Raw genomic sequence first — 20,966 nt, 5'->3', positions numbered from 1 at the left:
ACTGTGATATAAATGACAAGCTTTTAAGATGTGATTTTGGTAAATTCATTCCTCATAATACTCCAGTAATAAAAAAATAGATTATTAAAAAAACAATTAATAGATTAATTGATGAATCAAAAAATAGATTAATTGATAAAAAAAAATATCATTAGGTGCAGCCCTAGTTTCATGTTAGGCCTCTAAGTGCTTTACAAAACATACAATTTAAGCTTGCATTTCAATTCCTTTCAGTGATTATACTTTATTTCATTGTTTTCTTTATTTCATTGATCCTTACTTTTGGTTGATCAAAGCTTTTCCAGCAATGACTACGTTTACATGCAGCCAGTAACCCATTCATAACCGGAATATTAGCAATAACCCGGTTGCGCACGGCCATGTAAACACCCACAAAAACCCGAATATGCTCATATTCTGGTTTTTAAAAACCCAAATAAGACCCCTGGGTTACTCCTTTTCTAGCCCGAATGTCAGGTCATATAAACGCGCATCGGGATATCCCATAAAAAGGAACATTATTTTGTGTTCTGCGCATGTCCTATCTGCAAGGAATCTTGGTCTTTTGAGTACGGCAACTACTTGTATGCAGAGCGCGCAACCCACCGGACACCACAGAAGCAGAGGTAAACAGTGCATTGTGTTCTGCATCCTTATCAAACGGGCCGGTCGCGGCACCGGTCGGCATCACCGCGATTGCTCTGCCTCCGATGTGCTTACTGAGTCTGCGGGCTCGGTAAGCGCCGCAGCGGGCCACTCACACCGCCACCCTCTCTGCTGTGCGGAGCTGCGCCAAATCTGGCAACAAGTCCAGAGACTACGCTTGCTGTTTTGATGCGGAGGCAGCCCGCAAGAGAGAAAAGTGAGAAAATGTTAATGCTTGTTTGAGAAAAGTGTGTAGTGAGGGGTTTTACACGAAGCAGGATTACACAAAGCAAGATTTACACGAATGCCAGACCAAATCAAGCACTGGTGGAAGACGTGCGTCGCTGTTTAGATGGGGCTATTCCAAATGATACCAATGACCATGTATACAGGAGTAACTCTGTCTGCTTAAGCACGAAAAAGGGGTTATTCCTAATGATTCAGAAACTGGAATATTGACCTTATCCCGAATATTAACGGCATGTAAACGTAGTCAGTGATACTCAGTTCTTACCACAAATTTTTTCAGTTATGTAGCATAAAAATAATTTTTTTTACAAAATCTGCAATCACAACAAAGCTGTCATCTTCAGGTAAAGTCTGTCTGTACTGTCAAGTGTAATATATTTAGTCATTATCTGTGCACAGCTGAGTCTGTGATATGCCTGGTTTGGTTGCTAAAAGAATGATGACATAACAGTAAAGCCCTTCCACTTCACCCACAATGAATATGAATTTTAATTCGTCCACAACCCACTGTGCACTGTGCTCTGTGCTCCAGTGAGCATTAGTCTGTCTTTGGTAAATTACATGTGAATTTACAGTTAATCACTTAAACTTAATCACTGTGCATAAAAGTAGACAGCACTACCTATATATCGTGTAGATTTAACACAACAAAAGCCTTCAGGGAGAACAGGGGGCTGGGGAGAAACAAGAACCTGTTAGGTAAATAATTGACTAAGAGCTTTTTCTGACATAAAGCTGGGCTCATGTGAGGATGCTTAAGGCCTCTTCTGAGTGAGGAGAACAAAAAGAGGGAAAAGCCAACCTATTTTTTCTCCTCACAGTGTCTCTCTCAACAATGTTGTGCTTCCAAGATGCAAAGGTAAATCAGAATGTGTTTAACTTGTGGCCTAGTTTCCATTTCTCCACCTCTTGGCAGACATCTTTGACAGTTTCCCCTTCAAATAATGACTGAACATCACATCTCAATTTTAATCTCTTAGTCTGCTCAATACTGTTGGCCCCAAAAAGTACGTTTATGTTCAAATACAGTCGCCCAAAGGTTTTAGTGTGACAAGGATGGTGCATTTGTGTTTGGGTTTGACAATAAAGGTTCTCTTGTCTTCCGGGTAGGAGATGAGTAGAAGTTTACAGTAGCTGGCCTTCTTGTTGGTCTTCAAGACATTTTGCAATTCATCCAAAAACTTGGCAAGATATCTTCAAGTTCAACAAAAAGTTCAGTTGTTGTATAGTGTTTCCAAACAATATTAAGTGGACTGACAAGTGTTTCTTGTGACCCATATGTGTTCTCTCAGAGTGACTGTTTAAACATTAAATAGCTCTAAATGTTTACTCTCAGTTTAAGATTTGTTTTAATCTGTGCAGATTTCAGGTGCTATTAAAACAAAAAAAAAGCATCAACCAACATGAAGACCAGAGAACTGTCTAAGGGAGAAAAGCAAGTCATTTTATTGTGAAGCTGACAAATAAGGTAAAATCACTGAACAAATCAACACACCAATTTCTAACGTCCTACAAAAGATATAAACCATCTTATCAAAATTAGTTTGTCTTTTTGTCAATACTTAAAAGGGGGGACTGGACATCTTTGGTACTAGGTCTCTTCAGCGGATCCTTGGATACTGCTGGAATGAATTTGTACCAAACGAGCAGTTACTTAGGGAGACTATGATGTGGAGGATCACTTGCACTGAGAGGAAGCATCCGCTTCAACATTTTGGTCATGTGGTGCGTTTCTCTGTGCATGATCCAGTAAACAGATGCCTGAATGCTAAGGACCTCAGTAGCTGGAGAAGGCCAGGCAGACCTGCACTGTTCACCTGGCTGCAGCAGTTAGATGGTTACTTTCAAGAGATGGGGGTATACTGATTGTATTCCTGGGTTGTTGCCATCCAGGGCCCAACACAGTTCTGTGGTGCCTTGGATGTGGTGAGGCATGACACCAGGACATGCTCCCAGACTTAACTGTTGACATAAATATCCATTTTTGGTTTCAAATTCATTGGAAAAAGACACTCATGTTGTTCAGCTCCTTGCTCCAGATAGCTCATTGCACGAGATAGCTGCACAGGAAGAATTACACAAAGGAGAATTTCAAAGGTACAGAATCAAATCAGGGCGGCTCGGTGTTTCATGTCTACTGGTGTAACAGGAACAGATTCCAAGAGTTCAGTACTCATCTAACAAAGTGTTTTGACAACTGTCTCTTAGGAGATATTTTAGTACAAGTGGGCGTAAATATGTACATCCTAGCCCCTAGCTTACTGGAGATGATGTTAATGCGAACTAGGAGTGGTGGGTGGGGTTCTACGCTTCAGTTTCAGGGGAAATGTGCATGAGGGAAGTGAGGCTACCAGGCAGGAATGGCAGGTCGGCCGGGAGGCCAGAAAGGTGTGGTGGGGGTGGGGATGCTATCCTGCTAGCATTGTCAGGCTGGCATTCAACTGGCAAATGCAAAGAGCTCTCCAGGGGTGGTAGATTGAATCCCATTCATCTGGTGCCACAGCTTTCTTCTCTGAGAAAAGCTTTTAAGTGCCATTTCAGCCCAGCACACATACAGCAGAAACACCAGCTCCAAGTCAGTAGAAGTGATATTCAATGTACTGATTAAATGGTGAAGCAGTGCAGTAATGTGTGTGAGTAGCTTTCAAATGATAATTAAGTTTAGTTCCTAACAATAGGACTGTTTTTGGTTTTCACAGCGGTTACTGTACTTTTTACAAAATAAATGAGTCAAACACTTTCTAGTTTTCTGATTTTGTCATTTATAATACTCACAATACCAGTCAGAAGTTTGCACACACATTCCCATTTAACTGAATAGGAAACTGTGTCCAAATTTTTGAGTTGTACAACAACTGAGAAACAGGATTTAACTTGGCTTAACTTACTGTTTGTCAATTAAATAAACCTAAATTATCTAACCCTGACAAGTAACTGCAACACCTAAACTCCCACTGTTGACAAATATATACGTATATGAATTAGTGTTCATATGTTGACTGTGCAGATATGTATTACTAAATATTAATTGCCTCATTTTCCCCTCTCTCAAAAGCCCTAGTTTTTCCTGTAAAGTCTGAAATATTTTGGGACTCATCCTGCACTCTAGTGCATATAATGAATCTAATCAAATGTGCTTCGACCAGCTATCTAACTGCTCCAATCATATGCAAAGGGCACATGGAAACTATCCTCGTTATCTTAAGGTTCATCTTGGCTAGCGGAGAAATATTCTGTGTCTGAATTAGGTCTGAATTGCGTGTGCCATTAGGATTGAAACATTGCCTCCAAGAAGCAATTCATGAAACAAAACCAAATAAAAAAAATTAAGGCAACTTTTTCACCCTGAGGAACACTGAAATATTATACACTGCTGGAGTAAGTGGATATTTTTCACCGATGCATGTAGAGATGTTTTGGCTGTTGAATGTGACTGCAGTTGGAGCAAAACAGATCAGAACTTTTTCAAATCAGTTGCATAGAATAATCCTTTGATCTGCCATTAGTCTGCATGCTTACGATGCTAAGAACATTTTATATAAATTATGGGTAAACGCATTGCTCCTGACAAATACTTGCAAGCCCCCAGTATTTACTAGCTATAAACTAGATCAAAAGTGCTCAGAGAGCAGAGCAAGACCACAGGTCAAAGTATTACATACGTAGAGAAAATATTACAAAGGTTTTTACAATGGTCAAGTTCACTAACAAAATATCTGAACTCATTTACATGAAATCAGCTTGTTTCCAATATATTAGGATATTAGGTATATATTAATATATTAGGTTGATTAAAATCAAATTTGCAGGTTTTATGTAGCGAACAAAGCGATCGCAAGAGACTAGCAGTCAGTAAAAAGCAGCAATCATTGTCGGAAATGTGCACGTATACAAAGCAGAATTTTCTGAAGCACGCTGACCTTTACAGAGGACAGTGGACCTGTGGCTTGTTCTAATACTTCTTTGTACTATGAAAAAAATCAAACTGTTACTCGTCTTATTTCAGGTTTATCACAGCCCCATTTCAAAAAAACGGAATCTAATTTTACTAAAAAAAAAAAAAAAAAAAGAAAAGAAAAATTCTACTATTGGAAATAATTTAAAACCTCAAGTCCCCAGTGTGCAACAACATCATTTAAATTTCCAAATGTTCTGTGGGTGCAATGTACCTGGCAAGAAATTCACTCATTTCAGGGAGCCTTGTCCAAGTTCACTAACTGACATGCATCAAAATGTCTCTGATCTCGTAGCTTTCTGTGTATCGTGACTAGAGCAGATTAATGAAATAGTGAAGCATCATTTGTAATTTCGTTTTTGTTTTTGGTATAAGTAAAAACTCACTTGATTTTAAAAGAAGATATCATAAGCTTTAAAAAAATTAGGGTACCATTTTTTCTACACATTCTAAGGGTCCCAAATCCAAGATGGTGTCCAAAATGGCCCCTGTTTAACAATAATCCAATGTCTTTGCAAATATACAAGACATAATTACAAACAAAGTATCTAAATATAGGTTCTAAAAACATTCTGGACTCACACGCCATTCCAACTCATTATAGCAACTCCGTAATTTATTACCACCCTTGAAAAATGACAGCAACCTATTCAGCTAACAAATAAAGCAAAGTCCAAAATCCACAGTTTTTGACTTCTTGTTAGATGAAGATTATGCCAGGTTGGTTAATATGCAGTGAGGCAAAGAAGTATTTGATCCACAGTCGATTTTGCAAGTTTTCCCACCTACAAAGAATGGAGAGGTCTGTAATTTTTTTCATAGGTATACGAGGTCTGTTAGAAAAGTATCTGACCTTTTTATTTTTTTTCAAAAACCTGATGGATTTGAATCACGTGTGCTTGCATGAGCCAACCTTGAACCTTCGTGCGCATGCGTGATTTTTTTCACGCCTGTTGGTTAGGTCATTTGCTTGTAAGCAACCTTTGTGTGCGGATGGGTGGAGTCTCTCGTCGTTCTTTCTTTGCAAGGAAATGGCGGAAGGACTGGAGCAGCGCAACTGCGTCAAATTTTGCCAGAATCTGGGCGACAGCCAGGTGGAAACCATTCGGATTATTCAGACTGCTTTCGGTGACGATCCTATGGGCATCACACAGATTAAGGAGCAGTACAACCGGTTTAAAGACGGCCGGACAACGGTAGAGAGCGAGCCACGCTCCGGTCGGCCATCAACATGCTGAAATGACCAGATCATTTCCAAAGTGAACGCTGTGGTGATGCGGGACCGTCGTGTGACTATCCGAGAAATTGCGGAAGAGGTGGACATCAGCACTTTTTTGGCACATTCCACTGTGACAGAAGATTTTGCCATGAAAAGAGTTGCAGCGAAATTCATCGGCACGAAGCTGATGGCGCAGCAAAAGCGCCACCGTGTTGAAGCCTCACAGGACATGTTGTGACATGTCCAGCTCTTCCACCATTCGGAAGATTCAGATGGCTTTCGGTGGCTTTTCAGTCGTGTAACTATCCGAGAAATTGTGGACGAGGTGAGCATGTCACAACATGTCCTGTGAGGCTTCAACACGGTGGTGCTTTTGCTGCGCCATCAGCTTCGTGCCGATGAATTTCGCTGCAACTTTTTTCATGGCAAAATCTTCTGTCACAGTGGAATGTCCCGAAAAAGTGCTGATGTCCACCTCTTCCGCAATTTCTTGGATAGTCACACGATGGTTCCACATCATCACAGCGTTCACTTTGGAAATGATCTGGTCATTTCAGCATGTTGATGCCGACCGGAGCGCGGCTCACTCTCCACCATTGTGCGGCCGTCTTTAAACCGGTTGTACCGCTCCTTAATCTGTGTGATGCCCATAGGATCATCACCGAAAGCCATATGAATAATCCAAATGTTTTCCACCTGGCTGTTGCCCAGTTTCTGGCAAAATTTGATGCAGTTGTGCTGCTCCAGTCGTTCCGCCATTTCCTTGCAAAGAAAAAAACGACAAGAGACGACACCCATCCTCACACAAAGGCTGCTTACAAGCAAATGATGCAACCGACAGGCGTGTAAAAAATCACGCATGCGCAAGAAGGTTCAAGGCTGGCTCATGCAAGCACACGTGATTCAAATCCATCAAGTTTTTGAAAAATATAAAAAGGTCGGATACTTTTCTAACAGACCTCGTACTTCAACTGTGAGAGATAGAATCTTAAAAAAAAACAAACAAAAAAAAAACTGAAAACTACATTGTATGAATTTTAAATAATTTGCATTTTAACAAAAATGGCACCCTATTTTTATGTTTAAATCATATCCTAACAATTAAAAAAAATTATTTCATGACAAACGAGCAGACACTAAAAACCTAATGTTGTCAAGAGGGCAAATTATCACTGAATCTTCCATGTGTGACAAATGAATATCTTCCTTGACTAGTCAGCGATCTCATGCCAATGATTCTGACAAATTTCTCACTGTGAAGCAGTACGGCGACATCACTGCTGACAAGCTCAACTTTTTTTTTTTTCAGTTTCGTTTTAGCTGCTGTTCCAGCCGAATATAATCATCTTCATGCTGCACCTGTGGTTGGCCCATGTCTGCTGGTCAAGACTTAATGCACCTCAAAGATGCAATGAATGCATTGATTCTGGAAGACATGCATAAGCAATGTGTGAAATGATGTGCGTCATCTTGTCATAGTTAATAGAAAATATGTTTTCATCTCTAATAGTGCCTCTTTTTACTTTTACATGTGGCCAATCAAATGAGCAGATAGTCAGTAGGGGGCTGGGGGGTGCTGTAAATTGAGTATTATTCATTAAAGGAACATTAATGGCTTTACTGAGCACAGAAGGAAAAATATGAATCACAGAGAAATTGGCAAAAGAGTGGTGTAGTAAAAGGCGCTTGGTGAAGGGCGAGTCTACAGAGAGCTCTGGACAGTGTCAGGATATCCAAATAAAAGAGCAGGAAACAAATGAACTCCGTTCAACTGTAAATGCTGGCCGGTGAGCAACTGCACATCAGCATTCTCAAGAACACACTGACCCCTTTGTGTCTGCAATTACGCAATGACTTCTTTAGTCTTGCTAAGAATTACACAATTAGTACTTTGTGCGGTCCAATCTGATTGCTCAAAGGCATGCTCCAAATGTGTTGATTATACCATAAAGCACAATTCCCTTTGCTAGTTTGGTTGCTATGCCAACTTTTGAGAAATCCGGGGACCTAGTTAGAGCTCTTTTCCCACCCGCTCTATTGTTTATTCTTTTAAATTACATGAACATGCACAGCCATCAGAAAACGTGGATTAAAGCCACAATATTCATGAGTGTGCTCTTCACTGTGTTGACTATTCAGATGAATAATCAAAGTACTGTATGCTCTATCTGGTGTTACACTGCTTTATTCTAACATCTTCAGCATCGGCACTAATGCATCATTTATAATTAAATTCTGCATCAACTAAACCTGCCAGCACATTACTACAGTTTTAGTTTGTTTCCAACATGAATAAGCTGCAACATGTAATTTAAAAAAAAGCAAAAAGGAAGAATTAATAACAGGTTTCTATATTGCTGGCATCAAATATAGAAGTTGAAGTTAATTTTTTAAAACAGACTTGATTGACAAGTTGATACTGTAAAAATACATTTTAAAAATTGTACTAAGACTGACATTGTTAAATATTATGGATAGAAATGACACGGGTTGATGTTTTACTGAGAACTTACTGTAGAATGAACACAGTAATATTAAAAGTCTTCACTTGTTTCAGATTGCTGTTACGAGTTCTGACCAACAAAAATTTAGTCTCACTTTATTGGCTTCCTATTGAGGTCACATTTTCCCTCATTCACACAGGCAGCAAGAGGCAAATAGATGCAAAATTTGCCCCCAAAAATTTCTATCACTGTCCAGCTACTTATGGATCTGATTATCTCATAGATCATTGAAAAAGAACAAAGTTAACAGATCATAATTCACAAATTATTCAAGTCTATCTTAAAACAAGACAAAACAAGTCAAAGACTGGACAGACGAGAACTTGAAGCAAGCTGATTTGCATCAATACAAGGTTGAAATAAGTTTACTGTACACATATTTGTGTGTGTGTGTGTGAGAGAGAGAGAGAGAGAGAGAGAGAGAGAGAGAGAGAGAGAGAGAGAGTCGATGTGCAGAGACTTGAAGACATATTTGTTTCACAGATTTGGAAAATGCATAAATTTGTGCAGCAGTTTTTTAACCCAACTTGATTTAGGGATATAATATTTTTAAATTTTATGCAAAAATGGCTTCATAAAAGCTTTTATGGGAAAACCTCATGTTTCTCGCTTCCCTTCCTTGCAGGAACACACACCATCAGAGGGGGTAGTGGGCAGTGATTTGTTGGGTGGACAGGGTGATGATAAGATGTCAAGTGAGGAGGAAGGGGTGATGATAAGATGTCAAGTGAGGAGGAAGGGGTGAGGAATGGTGAAGGAAAAGTGCTTTGTGAGTAGTGAGGCTAGGAGTGGGCGATCTGATGATCTTAAACTTGTTGACAATCCTAATTTGGCACATGACTTCTAAATAAATAACAGAGCGGCCCAAACGTTCCTACTGCACATGAACTAAACAAGAGCATGATTGATTGTAACACAAATAGAATGATGCTCACTGAACACAAGGCACATCTTGGAGGTGGTACTTATTTTGTATACAGAAGAGAGTAGGGTGAATGAAGACTAGCGGTGAATGAACTAACATTCTCAAAGACAAATAAAAGTGGTCAAATATGAGTCACCACTTCCGGAACTTTTAGAATAAAATCACTAAACGCAGAGATTTGTGAGACTGGGCCCTCAGCTGTGTCGGGCTAATCATATGATGGCATGAACTCAACTAAATCTGTGGGGAGGATTATGATTCAGATCACTGATCCTGAATCTACCCCAAATTATTATTATTATTATCATTAATATATGTTGCTTTGACCAGATCGCCCACCCCTAAGCGAGGCCGTCGTGAGCAGCCAAGTATCCCTTCAGCAGCATCAGCAAGGTGCCAACCGGTGGGGGTGGGGAGGGCGGGGTTAAAGCAGAGGGGGCAGTACTCACTGACAGCCTATAGTTCTGCATCATTTATCAAACTCCTCGTCAATTTTTTTGTATTTTTCTTCAGTGCGGGGGGTGAGGGAGAAGGGCTCCTCTGGGTCTGGGCTCTCAGAGTCCCGATGCTCTTTCTTGTTCAGAGCCTTCGTTCCCCAAACAAACGAAGAGATGGCACAGAGAGAAAGAGAGAGAGAAGTGGATAGAGAAAGAAAGGAGAAAAGCTAGGTTAGATAAGGTGACAAATATGTGACTGTACTCACGCCGTAGCGTTTGAAGAGGCTGTCCAGGTCTTCGGTCTTGCGGTACTTGTCGTCATTTAGTGGGCTTTGGTCGATGGAGTCATCCCCATCGGGTTCGGGGCTGTTGCAGCCATTAAAACCTTTCTTTCGCAATGTCTAAATCGATCAGAGAGGGGTAGAGGAGGACAAGGAGGGGGCACATTTATAGTTTAGTTTTCATGCACATTTTAGGAACATAACAGTCACACATTTTCATTTGTGAGACACCTGTAGTTTCTGGTACCTCATTCTGTTGGTTCATACAATATTCACTATATAAAAATAAATCACTAAGTGACATGTGACACAGACGAGATACAAACAGCGTTCTTTTGTACCAGTTGCTTTGCAGCAGGAAGATATGGATTTACAACACTAAACCTCAATTTGTGACGTTAACATTTTGTAACATTTCTTGCTGACATAAAAGCAAGCTATTAACACCGAAGCTGCACCAGCTCAGACAGCAGGTTTTCTCAGGAAGTCAACGGGTTAAAAGCGTGACTGACTCCCAAGTTTAAATGGAAAAAGAAAACTGTGAAAATAAATTATGAAGCCTGGAACATATAGCACCCCCATCTTTGTAGAAGACTGCGGGATCTGACGCAGCTGCCTCTGGCACGATTGCAGGGTGAGAAACTATGTATAAAGCTGAGCTGGATGTCAGAAGACACAGTGAGCATCACACCTCTGCACACGCCACTCATCAGCAGTGTTGGTAATTGGTGTGAATCCTGGTGATAAGGGAAGTGGTGCAGAGAAGCAAAGCGGAAAGGGTGTTGTTTGTGCTGTGGCTAACAGCAGTCAGGTTGTGTCAGGGTTGGCACACAAAAAGGTGAGATGGCAGATAAATAGTGAAACAGTGATGGAGGCTCTTATTGTTAAGAGGATTTTGCAAAACGAGGGCTGCAGTGAAGTACAAAAGCTTTGCCTGGCGAGCCCTTGACCACACAGATGCATCCAAAAAGCCGGATCCTGGAAGGAAAAAGTATCTCACACACTACTGGAGGGCCATTCGTAGTCCAAATACAAACTGAAGCCCCAAATGACGCAAAAAAGAAAATTCATCAATTCAGAATCGACAACAAAGAGCAAAATGGATAGTACTACACTGTAAATCAATATCTGTTGGTTTTAGTCTTTTGTTACTGTTGGTTTTAGTCTTTTGTTACCTCCACCAACAAAGCTGGAGGAGGTTATGTTTCGCCCCCGTTTGGGTGTTTGTTTGTTCCTGGAGCCCACAATTTTTCATAAATCGTTATGACATTTTTACTGACGATTCATATCCTGATAAGCGAGATTAAATTTTCAAGGTCAAACTCTGTAAAAATCTTGTAAAATTGGGAAAATCCCTATCGTTAACATTGAATGAATATTCAAAAATTCACAACTGTCAAAAAGGTCAAATTTCTTTTATATCTGAAAGTGCTATGTAGAAGTGTATACTTTATGAACTGATAAAGCTTGAGCTGGTGTTGCAGACCAACCGGTCCCCCTAATTGGTCTGCCCTGCCATCACTGTGCATGTGTAATTTGGGACCACAGCAGCACATCCGAGTCTGACTTTCTACAACCAAAGCGATCAAAGGGAATAATGTGATTATTAACTATCAGGTGACAAAGTAAAACCTCTTAAATCATTATAAAGTCAGTTTTATGCAAAAATTAGGCTGTAATAATTGCCTCATTTCACTACTGACGCGTCGAAATGACAGAAGCGCAGCTGCACATCATGCATCTGCCATGCTGCTGCTGCACTCTGATCGGTCCGTCGTCTTTTATTACGAAATAATGCTGAATTTACACTCAACAAAAATATAAATGCAACACTTTTGGTTTTGCTCCCATTTTGTATGAGATGAACTCAAAGATCTAAAACTTTTTCCACATACACGATATCACCATTTCCCTCAAATATTGTTCACAAACCAGTCTAAATCTGTGATAGTGAGCACTTCTCCTTTGCTGAGATAATCCATCCCACCTCACAGGTGTGCCATATCAAGATGCTGATTAGACACCATGATTAGTGCACAGGTGTGCCTTAGACTGTCCACAATAAAAGGCCACTCTGAAAGGTGCAGTTTTGTTTTATTGGGGGGGATACCAGTCAGTATCTGGTGTGACCACCATTTGCCTCATGGAGTGCAACACATCTCCTTCGCATAGAGTTGATCAGGTTGTCAATTGTGGCCTGTGGAATGTTGGTCCACTCTTCTTCAATGGCTGTGCGAAGTTGCTGGATATTGGCAGGAACTGGTACACGCTGTCATATACGCTGGTCCAGAGCATCCCAAACATGCTCAATGGGTGACATGTCCGGTGAGTATGCCGGCCATGCAAGAACTGGGACATTTTCAGCTTCCAAGAATTGTGTACAGATCCTTGCAACATGGGGCCATGCATTATCCTGCTGCAACATGAGGTGATGTTCTTGGATGTATGGCACAACAATGGGCCTCAGGATCTCGTCACGGTTTCTCTGTGCATTCAAAATGCCATCAATAAAATGCACCTGTGTTCTTCGTCCATAACAGACGCCTGCCCATACCATAACCCCACCGCCACCATGGGCCACTCGATCCGCAACACTGACATCAGAAAACCGCTCACCCATACGACGCCACACACGCTGTTTGCCATCTGCCCTGGACAGTGTGAACCGGGATTCATCCGTGAAGAGAACACCTCTCCAACGTGCCAAACGCCAGCGAATGTGAGCATTTGCCCACTCAAGTCGGTTACGACGACGAACTGGAGTCAGGTCGAGACCCTGATGAGAATGACGAGCATGCAGATGAGCTTCCCTGAGACGGTTTCTGACAGTTTGTGCAGAAATTCTTTGGTTATGCAAACCGATTGTTTCAGCAGCTGTCCGAGTGGCTGGTCTCAGATGATCTTGGAGGTGAACATGCTGGATGTGGAGGTCCTGGGCTGGTGTGGTTACACGTGGTCTGCGGTTGTGAGGCTGGTTGGATGTACTGCCAAATTCTTTGAAACGCCTTTAGAGACAGCTTATGGTAGAGAAATGAACATTCAATACACGAGCAACAGCTCTGGTTGACATTCCTACTGTCAGCATGCCAATTGCACGCTCCCTCAAATCTTGCGACATCTGTGGCATTGTGCTGTGTGATAAAACTGCACCTTTCAGAGTGGCCTTTTATTGTGGGCAGTCTAAGGCACACCTTTGCACTAATCATGGTGTCTAATCAGCATCTTGATATGGCACACCTGTGAGGTGGGATGGATTATCTCAGCAAAGGAGAAGTGCTCACTATCACAGATTTAGACTGGTTTGTGAACAATATTTGAGGGAAATGGTGATATTGTGTATGTGGAAAAAGTTTTAGATCTTTGAGTTCATCTCATACAAAATGGGAGCTAAACCAAAAGTGTTGTGTTTATATTTTTGTTGAGTGTATGTGGAAATGATTGTTGTACAAAAGCTTCAGATATCTGTCGCTGAGATAAATGATGAATGGAGTGCAGTTTTAAGTAGGAACAAGGTGATAATCGGTGGACTGCAGTTGACGCTTAGAAATGACTACACTGATGCTCCGGAGAGTCAGCAGCAATTCACTGATTATTGCCTCATTTCAATAACTATTCACAAAGTTTCACTAATTCCACATTCTATTTTGTTATGTTACAGCCTTATTCCAAAATGTAGTAAATTCATTTTTCCTCTCAAACTTTTACACACAACACCCCATAATGGCAACATGAAAAAGTGTTTTTGGAATTTTTTTGCAAATTTCTTAAAAATAAAAAAATAAGGGCATTCAGTCTACCATACTGTTGTGACAAAAAGGGAATTGAGCCAAAAGGCAAAGGTTCACTAACACTGCATGGAACACTAAAAATACACAACGCACACACAATGGGACATTGCTAACTGTTAACACACCCAATGTACCTGGACATATGATGTCACACGGACATTCAGTCTAAGAGATCCGTGTACATGTTCTCTAACATTACCTAGGGCTTTATTTATAAGATAAATTCATAATTAAAACTGTGTGTATGCACACTGGTGGGAAAAGTGCATATGTATTCTTTCCACCACATAAATGTGAATTTAGTTTATTTAGCAACAAACCAAGCACAACAAAGAAATGTCAAATGTGCTAGACAGAGACGACTGAACAAAGCCAGGTACTCAAAACAGTCCAATGGTCACAGTCACCAAACTGGTCCCAACAACAGAGTGGTAAAAATGTTAAATGAGCCTGTTAAATGGGCTCATCAGTTCTCTGACAGTTTTCAAAGTGCCCCAGAATCCACATCAATGTATAAAATCAATGCTTAACAGGCCACAACTCCAAATTATGTTCCTACTTAGTCACAGTCCAGTAAACGTAAGTCTAATCTTCAATCTCCATGAGTACTGCACCACACTCAGATGGAGGAGACCTTCTATATAAAGCTGTGCATGCAGATGGTTCTCTTTTATGAATCACAATTATAGTGACATTACACACATGTGCATAAGGTTGTGCCCATCTTCATTTCCATATATAAATCCTCTCTGTGTCTGGCTGAGTGAATAGATGTTCCAGGTACCCACCCACATGAGATGCCTCAGTTTTGGACGTGGGCAATGCCATGCCATCCCAGAGTCATATCAGGCAGCTTCCCTGCTAGTTTTTAATAATGGCCTATTCCAGACAGATTTACCATTGAGTACCACACTCTTGGTATTTCTTAATGATTCATGTAAATGAAGTCCAAGACATACACAGTCACTTGGAAAAGTTCATGCATCTATCCACTGACGTATCTAAAGAAAACCAGCTATAAAACTAATGATTTGTATTTGTCCAAATATTTATGGGCTAAGAAATAAGCTGCCATGTCCACAAATGGCCACATATGGCATCAGATCAGCGTCAAACCACACTTGCGTAAAAAAACATTCATGCGTAGATATTAACTGCAAAGGTGCTGCGCAGGACCAGCCCCCCCCCCCCCCCCCCCACCCACCCACCCCGCTCAAAGTTGATTTCTGCTCACGCGCAGGGAATGCCTGCTCTCTCGCTTGAAACTAATGCCGCTATGGTGGTTGGATTTTGGCACTATGGGGGAGGGAAGCAGGTTGGCACTGGATCTGCTGTGATTGGTCATCTCTGGAGAGCAAGGTTTGATTGACAGCCCTCTCTGAGGCAGAAGTCAGTCGGAGACAACAGCGTTAAGCGATTATCACCTCATTTCTGCTTAAAACTTCATTCGTCATCATCTATCTCAGTGACAGATCTCTGAAGCTTCTGTGCAACAATCATTTCCTCATAAATTTAGCAATATTTCATAATAAATTGCAGAAAGTCCTCAAAATCACCTCCTGACACCAGCGCGTCTGACTCTGTACACACAAACCGATCAAACGGAATAATGTAATTATTAACCATCAGATGGCAAAGTAAAACCTCTTAAATCACATGCAAACCATGGCGTCTCCATTTTTTTTAAACAATTTATTTATGAATCAAATCCAAACAAAACAGGTCCTGTACAAAATGATGAAATAGCTGCACACATATTTCTCCAATGAGCAATGTTTGGTTTTCTCTTAAAAAAAAAAGAAGAAGACATTTGTGTTTGTAATGTTTGCTTAGTAAAATTATATTATTAATACCAAAGTCATTACAGTTAATATTCCAAATTTGATGTCTGTGATGGTTAGATCGCCAATCCAAATTCCTTTAGAGACAATCCATTGTTGAAGGTCAAACCAAAAGCTTTGCACTGTTTCACATAAAAAGAAAAGATGGTCAAGCAGGTCAGTCTCACAAAAGCCACAGTTACCAACAACCATTTGGAATCTCTGTTTTAAAAGCTTGTTAGTTGGATAAATTCTGCTAATAATTTTAAATTGGAGTTCTTTTGGTGAGACTGGAAATGTTAAAGATTTACATCTAATCTTTTGTATTTCCTCCTTTCCAAAATCTTTAAGAATATAATCTCTTTTGGGCGAATCAATGAGACAATTATTATGTAAACTGCTTACTAAAAAAAGGAGACGACGGCGTCTTCTGCAGGGAGGTGGTGGCGTAATGGTTTGCATGTGATTTAAGAGGTTTTACTTTGTCATCTGATGGTTAATAATCACATTATTCCCTTTGATCGGTTTGGGTGTAGAGTCAGACAGATGCGCCAGGTTTCATTAATCTCAATTGATTTTTAGGACTTTCTGTAATTTATTATTAAATAATGCTGAATTCATGTGGAAATGATCATTGTACAGAAGCTTCAGAGATCTGTTGCTGAGACAGATGATGGAGTGAAGGTTTAAGCAGAAACGAGGCAATAATCGCTTAACGCCGTTGTCTCCGACTGACTTTTGGATCAAAGAGGAGGGCTGTCAATCCAACCTCGCTCTCAAGAGACGACCAATCACAGTGGAGGCAGTGCCGACCTGCTTCGTGTTGCTTCATGACGATGCAGGAATGTGTGCGTCAGGTGCGCGCAGCAAGGGGCAGAGAGGAGGTGAGGACGCAACCTGCAGGTCCTCTACACAGAGAAACCAGAGTGCACATTCTGTCTGCAGCCAGACTGTGCACTCTGGTTTCTCTTCTAGTTTATATTTGTTCTTGTGCTGAGCTGCAGGTCTGCGCTCTGAGTTCTGTTACACTTTATCTTTCTCCCTTTGACCGCGCGCGCGAATGAACCGTCCGTGAGTAAATGTGGAGATGTCTGGAGTTGTACTTGATGTGGACATGTCCTGTCTCTGGCAATCAGTCTGTGAGAAGGACTTATGTCCTTTTTGCCCTTTATTTAACACAATGATCAAAGAGTTTGAGAGGAGAAGCCAGACAGTTTTTTTTCTTTTAATTGTTCACATGTGCGCACGTGAACAAATTGTCCGTGAGTGGACTGGAGATGTCCGGACTTTTTAGTGGATGTGGACATGTCTTGTCTCTGGCAATCAGTCTGTGAGCAGGACTTTTATGGACTTTATTTAAACATTTTTGTGAGAGAAGAGCGAGGCCACAGAATTTTTTTTTTCTGTGCTCTTTTTGAGCGTGTAGTTTCACTGCATTGTGCACACAGAATAAAACAATCCTGCGTGATTTCTACTTCAGGAACAATGGAACACAGCAGGAACCGAACCGGTACTCCAGCTCGTTTGTATTGTGAGTGTGTAGCTTCCAGACACGTTGAGTACCGTCGCTTTGCCCTGACTTGCGCTGAAACCACTTAATTTCTGTGTTGAGCACAGGAAGCAAAAAAATGAAACATGTTTAATTTTTGGCATCAGATTTGCTTCGTCCTTTGTGTCCCTTGCGCTGTTGTGGCATTGAGCTACATCGTCTTGGCACTGGGTTGTTTCCACGTGGCATCATCATGACACCGCAACTCAAAGTGGCTTAAGTTTCCAGCGAGAGAGCAGGAATTCCCTGTGCGCGAGCAGAAATAAAGTTCGAGTGGGGGGGGGGGGGGGCAACGTGCTGTGCTCACAGTTATTATCTACGTGTGAACACATTTTTTTAATACAAGTGTGGTTTTGGCGCTGATCTGATGCCATAACCCTAGTTCCTAAATGCTTAATGTGATATTTCTGTTAAACTTAAATTATGCCAGTTAGTCAATAAGAAACATTTAAAAGTAATTAATTCAGTTTATGGAATCTTCTGGAACCTTCCATGCTGTTTAATGAGACATTCACCTTTGTGTATGTCAACTGGTAACCTACAAAAAATGACATACTTAAACTACTTAAACTGAACTAAATCCAACTCGCATATGTCATTTTTAAAAAACTTTACATGGATATAAATCAGACATTCTATCTGACTTAAACCATGTGTGATAAAATGGTGCAGTATATGTGTAACTGAGGACAATTGAGGTTCAAAGTTTTCAGCCATGCTGTATTTAAACCTATGGCTGCAATTTTAATAAAAAAAAAAAAAAATTAAAAGCAGTCTAATCCTGAAGTATACATGTTCTGAGTTCTCAAGTGTAAACTTCACAAGCATCGTTTGATTTCCAAAACTGTGCCTACTTTCCAACACTGTTCTAAAAAAAAAAAAAAAAAAAAAAAAAAGCAACCATTTTCCCAAAATGTCCTAATTTCCTCACCTTCAAAAACTATATTCTTTGCAGGTGCCCATAACTGCCAAATCTACCACCACCAGCTTTAAAATATCCTCACTTTCCAACAAAAGTGCTCTCACTTGCCAAAAGTACTGCCAGTCTCAAACATTAGTTTATCAAAGGTTAAACTCACGTTCCAAAGAATCCTCACTGTCAAAACATAAATCAAATTAGAACTCAGAAAGCTGAAAACGTAAATGCCCACAAACAAACTCAGCACTCTGTACAACTTACATTTTGCTTTTGAGTTCAGATGCAAAGACAACATATTTCTCACTGTCTCACTTTGTTTTTTTCCCTCTCATGGACAGTGAATATTTTGTGCTGCATTACGGTGCCCACGTGCACACACACACACACACACACACACACACATCCTCTGTATTCAACTGATCAGCTTGTCTCTTAGTCAGTCAGCCATCTGTTCACCTGTTCTCCCTCTATCGTTCCCTCTCTCTGCGCTCTATTGAGTTGCCAGGGTAAGAGTCACCCCACAGAGCACCCGGCTGGCCTCTGACTGGCTGGAGCTGTTGACAAACTCCACCCTTCCCTCAATCCCTTCTCAGGTTCACCCATCCACCCGCCTGTCTGCCTGCTCTCTTGTTCCAGTTCTCTCTCCATGAAGTCCTGCTGCATGCGTCTCTTTCTTTTTCATCCCACTCTCACAGAAGTGCAAAGTCTCACCCTCGTCTTTCTGTGTTTCTCACTCTTAACATCTCCCTTTCTCTTTCTTGTAATGTCTACATATGTGACTCCCTGGTCACCAGTTTCCTCTAATCCTCCTTCCCTCTCATCTTCATAATTGTCTTTCCCACCGCTCTCTTGTCGTTTTTGCTCTGTTCACTCTGAACCGAGTTAAAGCAGTAACTTCAATAACTCTGCCTTTCTTTCTTGTGCATTTTCTGCTGCTCCTTGAGTCAATCCATCCTTCCCTTTTTCTTTCTCTTCTAGTTGAACAAATTACTTGATTAAACTCTACTTGTATGCATAAATGCGAGAGCAACTAAGAGATAATATCTGTATATCTCTGACTCATCTGGCTCTCTGTGGTGACCTTTAGCTGACCCTTGTTGTAATCCTATTTGTCGACCCATCAAACTGCCCCCCCCACCCTCCCCAAAAGAGTAACTAAATGGAGCTTGCTACCCCAATATCCTGCCAATAAAAATGTGAGGTCATACAAAATATTGAGAGACTGTTCACCGTGTATTCAATGGATCTGGTTTTCTGGAACCATTGATGCTGAAAGCTACGATCAACAGTGCTATGAGATGAACGTCTGTTATGTCAATGGTTCTCTGAAATACATCACATTATCAGGATGAACTTAACAATAGCATTAATTCAAAATTCTAATCCAATTACATTTGTTCTACAAATCTGATTGGTTAATCATGTGAGATTTCCAACCATAAAATATAGCGTTGACTGTGGCAAAATATTTGACAGTTTTACATTTGATGTATTACTCTGCACCCTGACTGCATTGTGAGGGAGATGTCAATAATGGCACAGTCAGCTGAGAGCGAGAGAAACAGGTGGAGTGACGATGATGCCGAAATGGGTGAATTTAATCATCATACAAAAGTATTGATGTGGATTCTGATAAAGAATTACTCAATGCAGTTGACTAGATGGAGAAATCTGTGGGTCTGCTCACATAATTTCTAGTCTGCCATGAAGACACTGTTGCTATGGTAAGCTTCGCTGACCGATGTAAATATTGCAATTACTGCTGTGATAATTGATAAATGCAATACTAACGGTGATTATTTGACGACTCGGGACCAAGAATATATCAACATTTCCCTAAAACCACGGTCTGCGTAACAGTTTTATCGAACTATATTATTATGAGGGTTTAGATGTAGACTTCAGTGGTGAAGGGGTCTTTCGAGATCCAGGTCGAATTGCTTACAGACAAATAAATCGTGCAAATAAAGGAACTGGATTAGAATGGGAATAACCCTGTTGTGTCTGATGATTTGTGGATGTTAACCCCCTGGGGTCTGAGGGCATTTTTTGGACAGTTCACTCGCCTGGCATAAATGTTTTATTATTGCTGTTAAATGCTCACCCTGTATCCCACAATCAAGTAGTATGTCTCTTTTCAGGACAACCTGTACTTTCAGAATATATACGAGGGCTGTCAATAAAGTTACGGTCCTTTTTATTTTTTTCAAAAACTATATGGATTTCATTCATATGTTTTTACGTCAGACATGCTTGAACCCTCGTGCGCATGCGTGAGTTTTTCCATGCCTGTCGGTGACGTCATTCGCCTGTGAGCACTCCTTGTGGGAGGAGTCGTCCAGCCCCTCGTCGGAATTCCTTTGTCTGAGAAGTTGCTGAGAGACTGGCGCGTTGTTTGATCAAAATTTTTTCTAAACCTGTGAGACACATCGAAGTGGACACGGTTCGAAAAATTAAGCTGGTTTTCAGTGAAAATTTTAACGGCTGATGAGAGATTTTGAGGTGATTCTGTCGCTTTAAGGACTTTTCACGGTGCAAGACGTCGCGCAGCGCTCTCAGGCGGCGGCGTCAGCCTGTTCAAGCTGAAAACCTCCACATTTCAGGCTCTATTGATCCAGGATGTCGTGAGAGAACAGAGAAGTTTCAGAAGAAGTCGGTTTCAGCATTTTATCCGG

General features: G+C 40.9%; 1 protein-coding gene across 1 annotated transcript in view; it reads right to left on the bottom strand.

Annotated features, from left to right (window-relative positions):
• The window catches only part of mef2d (myocyte enhancer factor 2d), a 297,569-nt gene that overhangs the window by 81,744 nt on the left and 194,859 nt on the right, over positions 1-20,966 (bottom strand). Inside the window, 3 exon segments of the mRNA XM_034174391.1 lie at positions 9,947-9,972; positions 9,975-10,083; positions 10,201-10,335. Coding sequence (XP_034030282.1) covers positions 9,947-9,972; positions 9,975-10,083; positions 10,201-10,335 — 270 coding nt within the window.

This window comes from Thalassophryne amazonica, chromosome 7 (genome assembly GCF_902500255.1).
Source record: "Thalassophryne amazonica chromosome 7, fThaAma1.1, whole genome shotgun sequence".
NCBI lineage: Eukaryota > Metazoa > Chordata > Actinopteri > Batrachoidiformes > Batrachoididae > Thalassophryne > Thalassophryne amazonica.
Note: the sequence above shows the minus strand (reverse complement) of the source record. Positions and strands in the feature narration are given on the sequence as shown.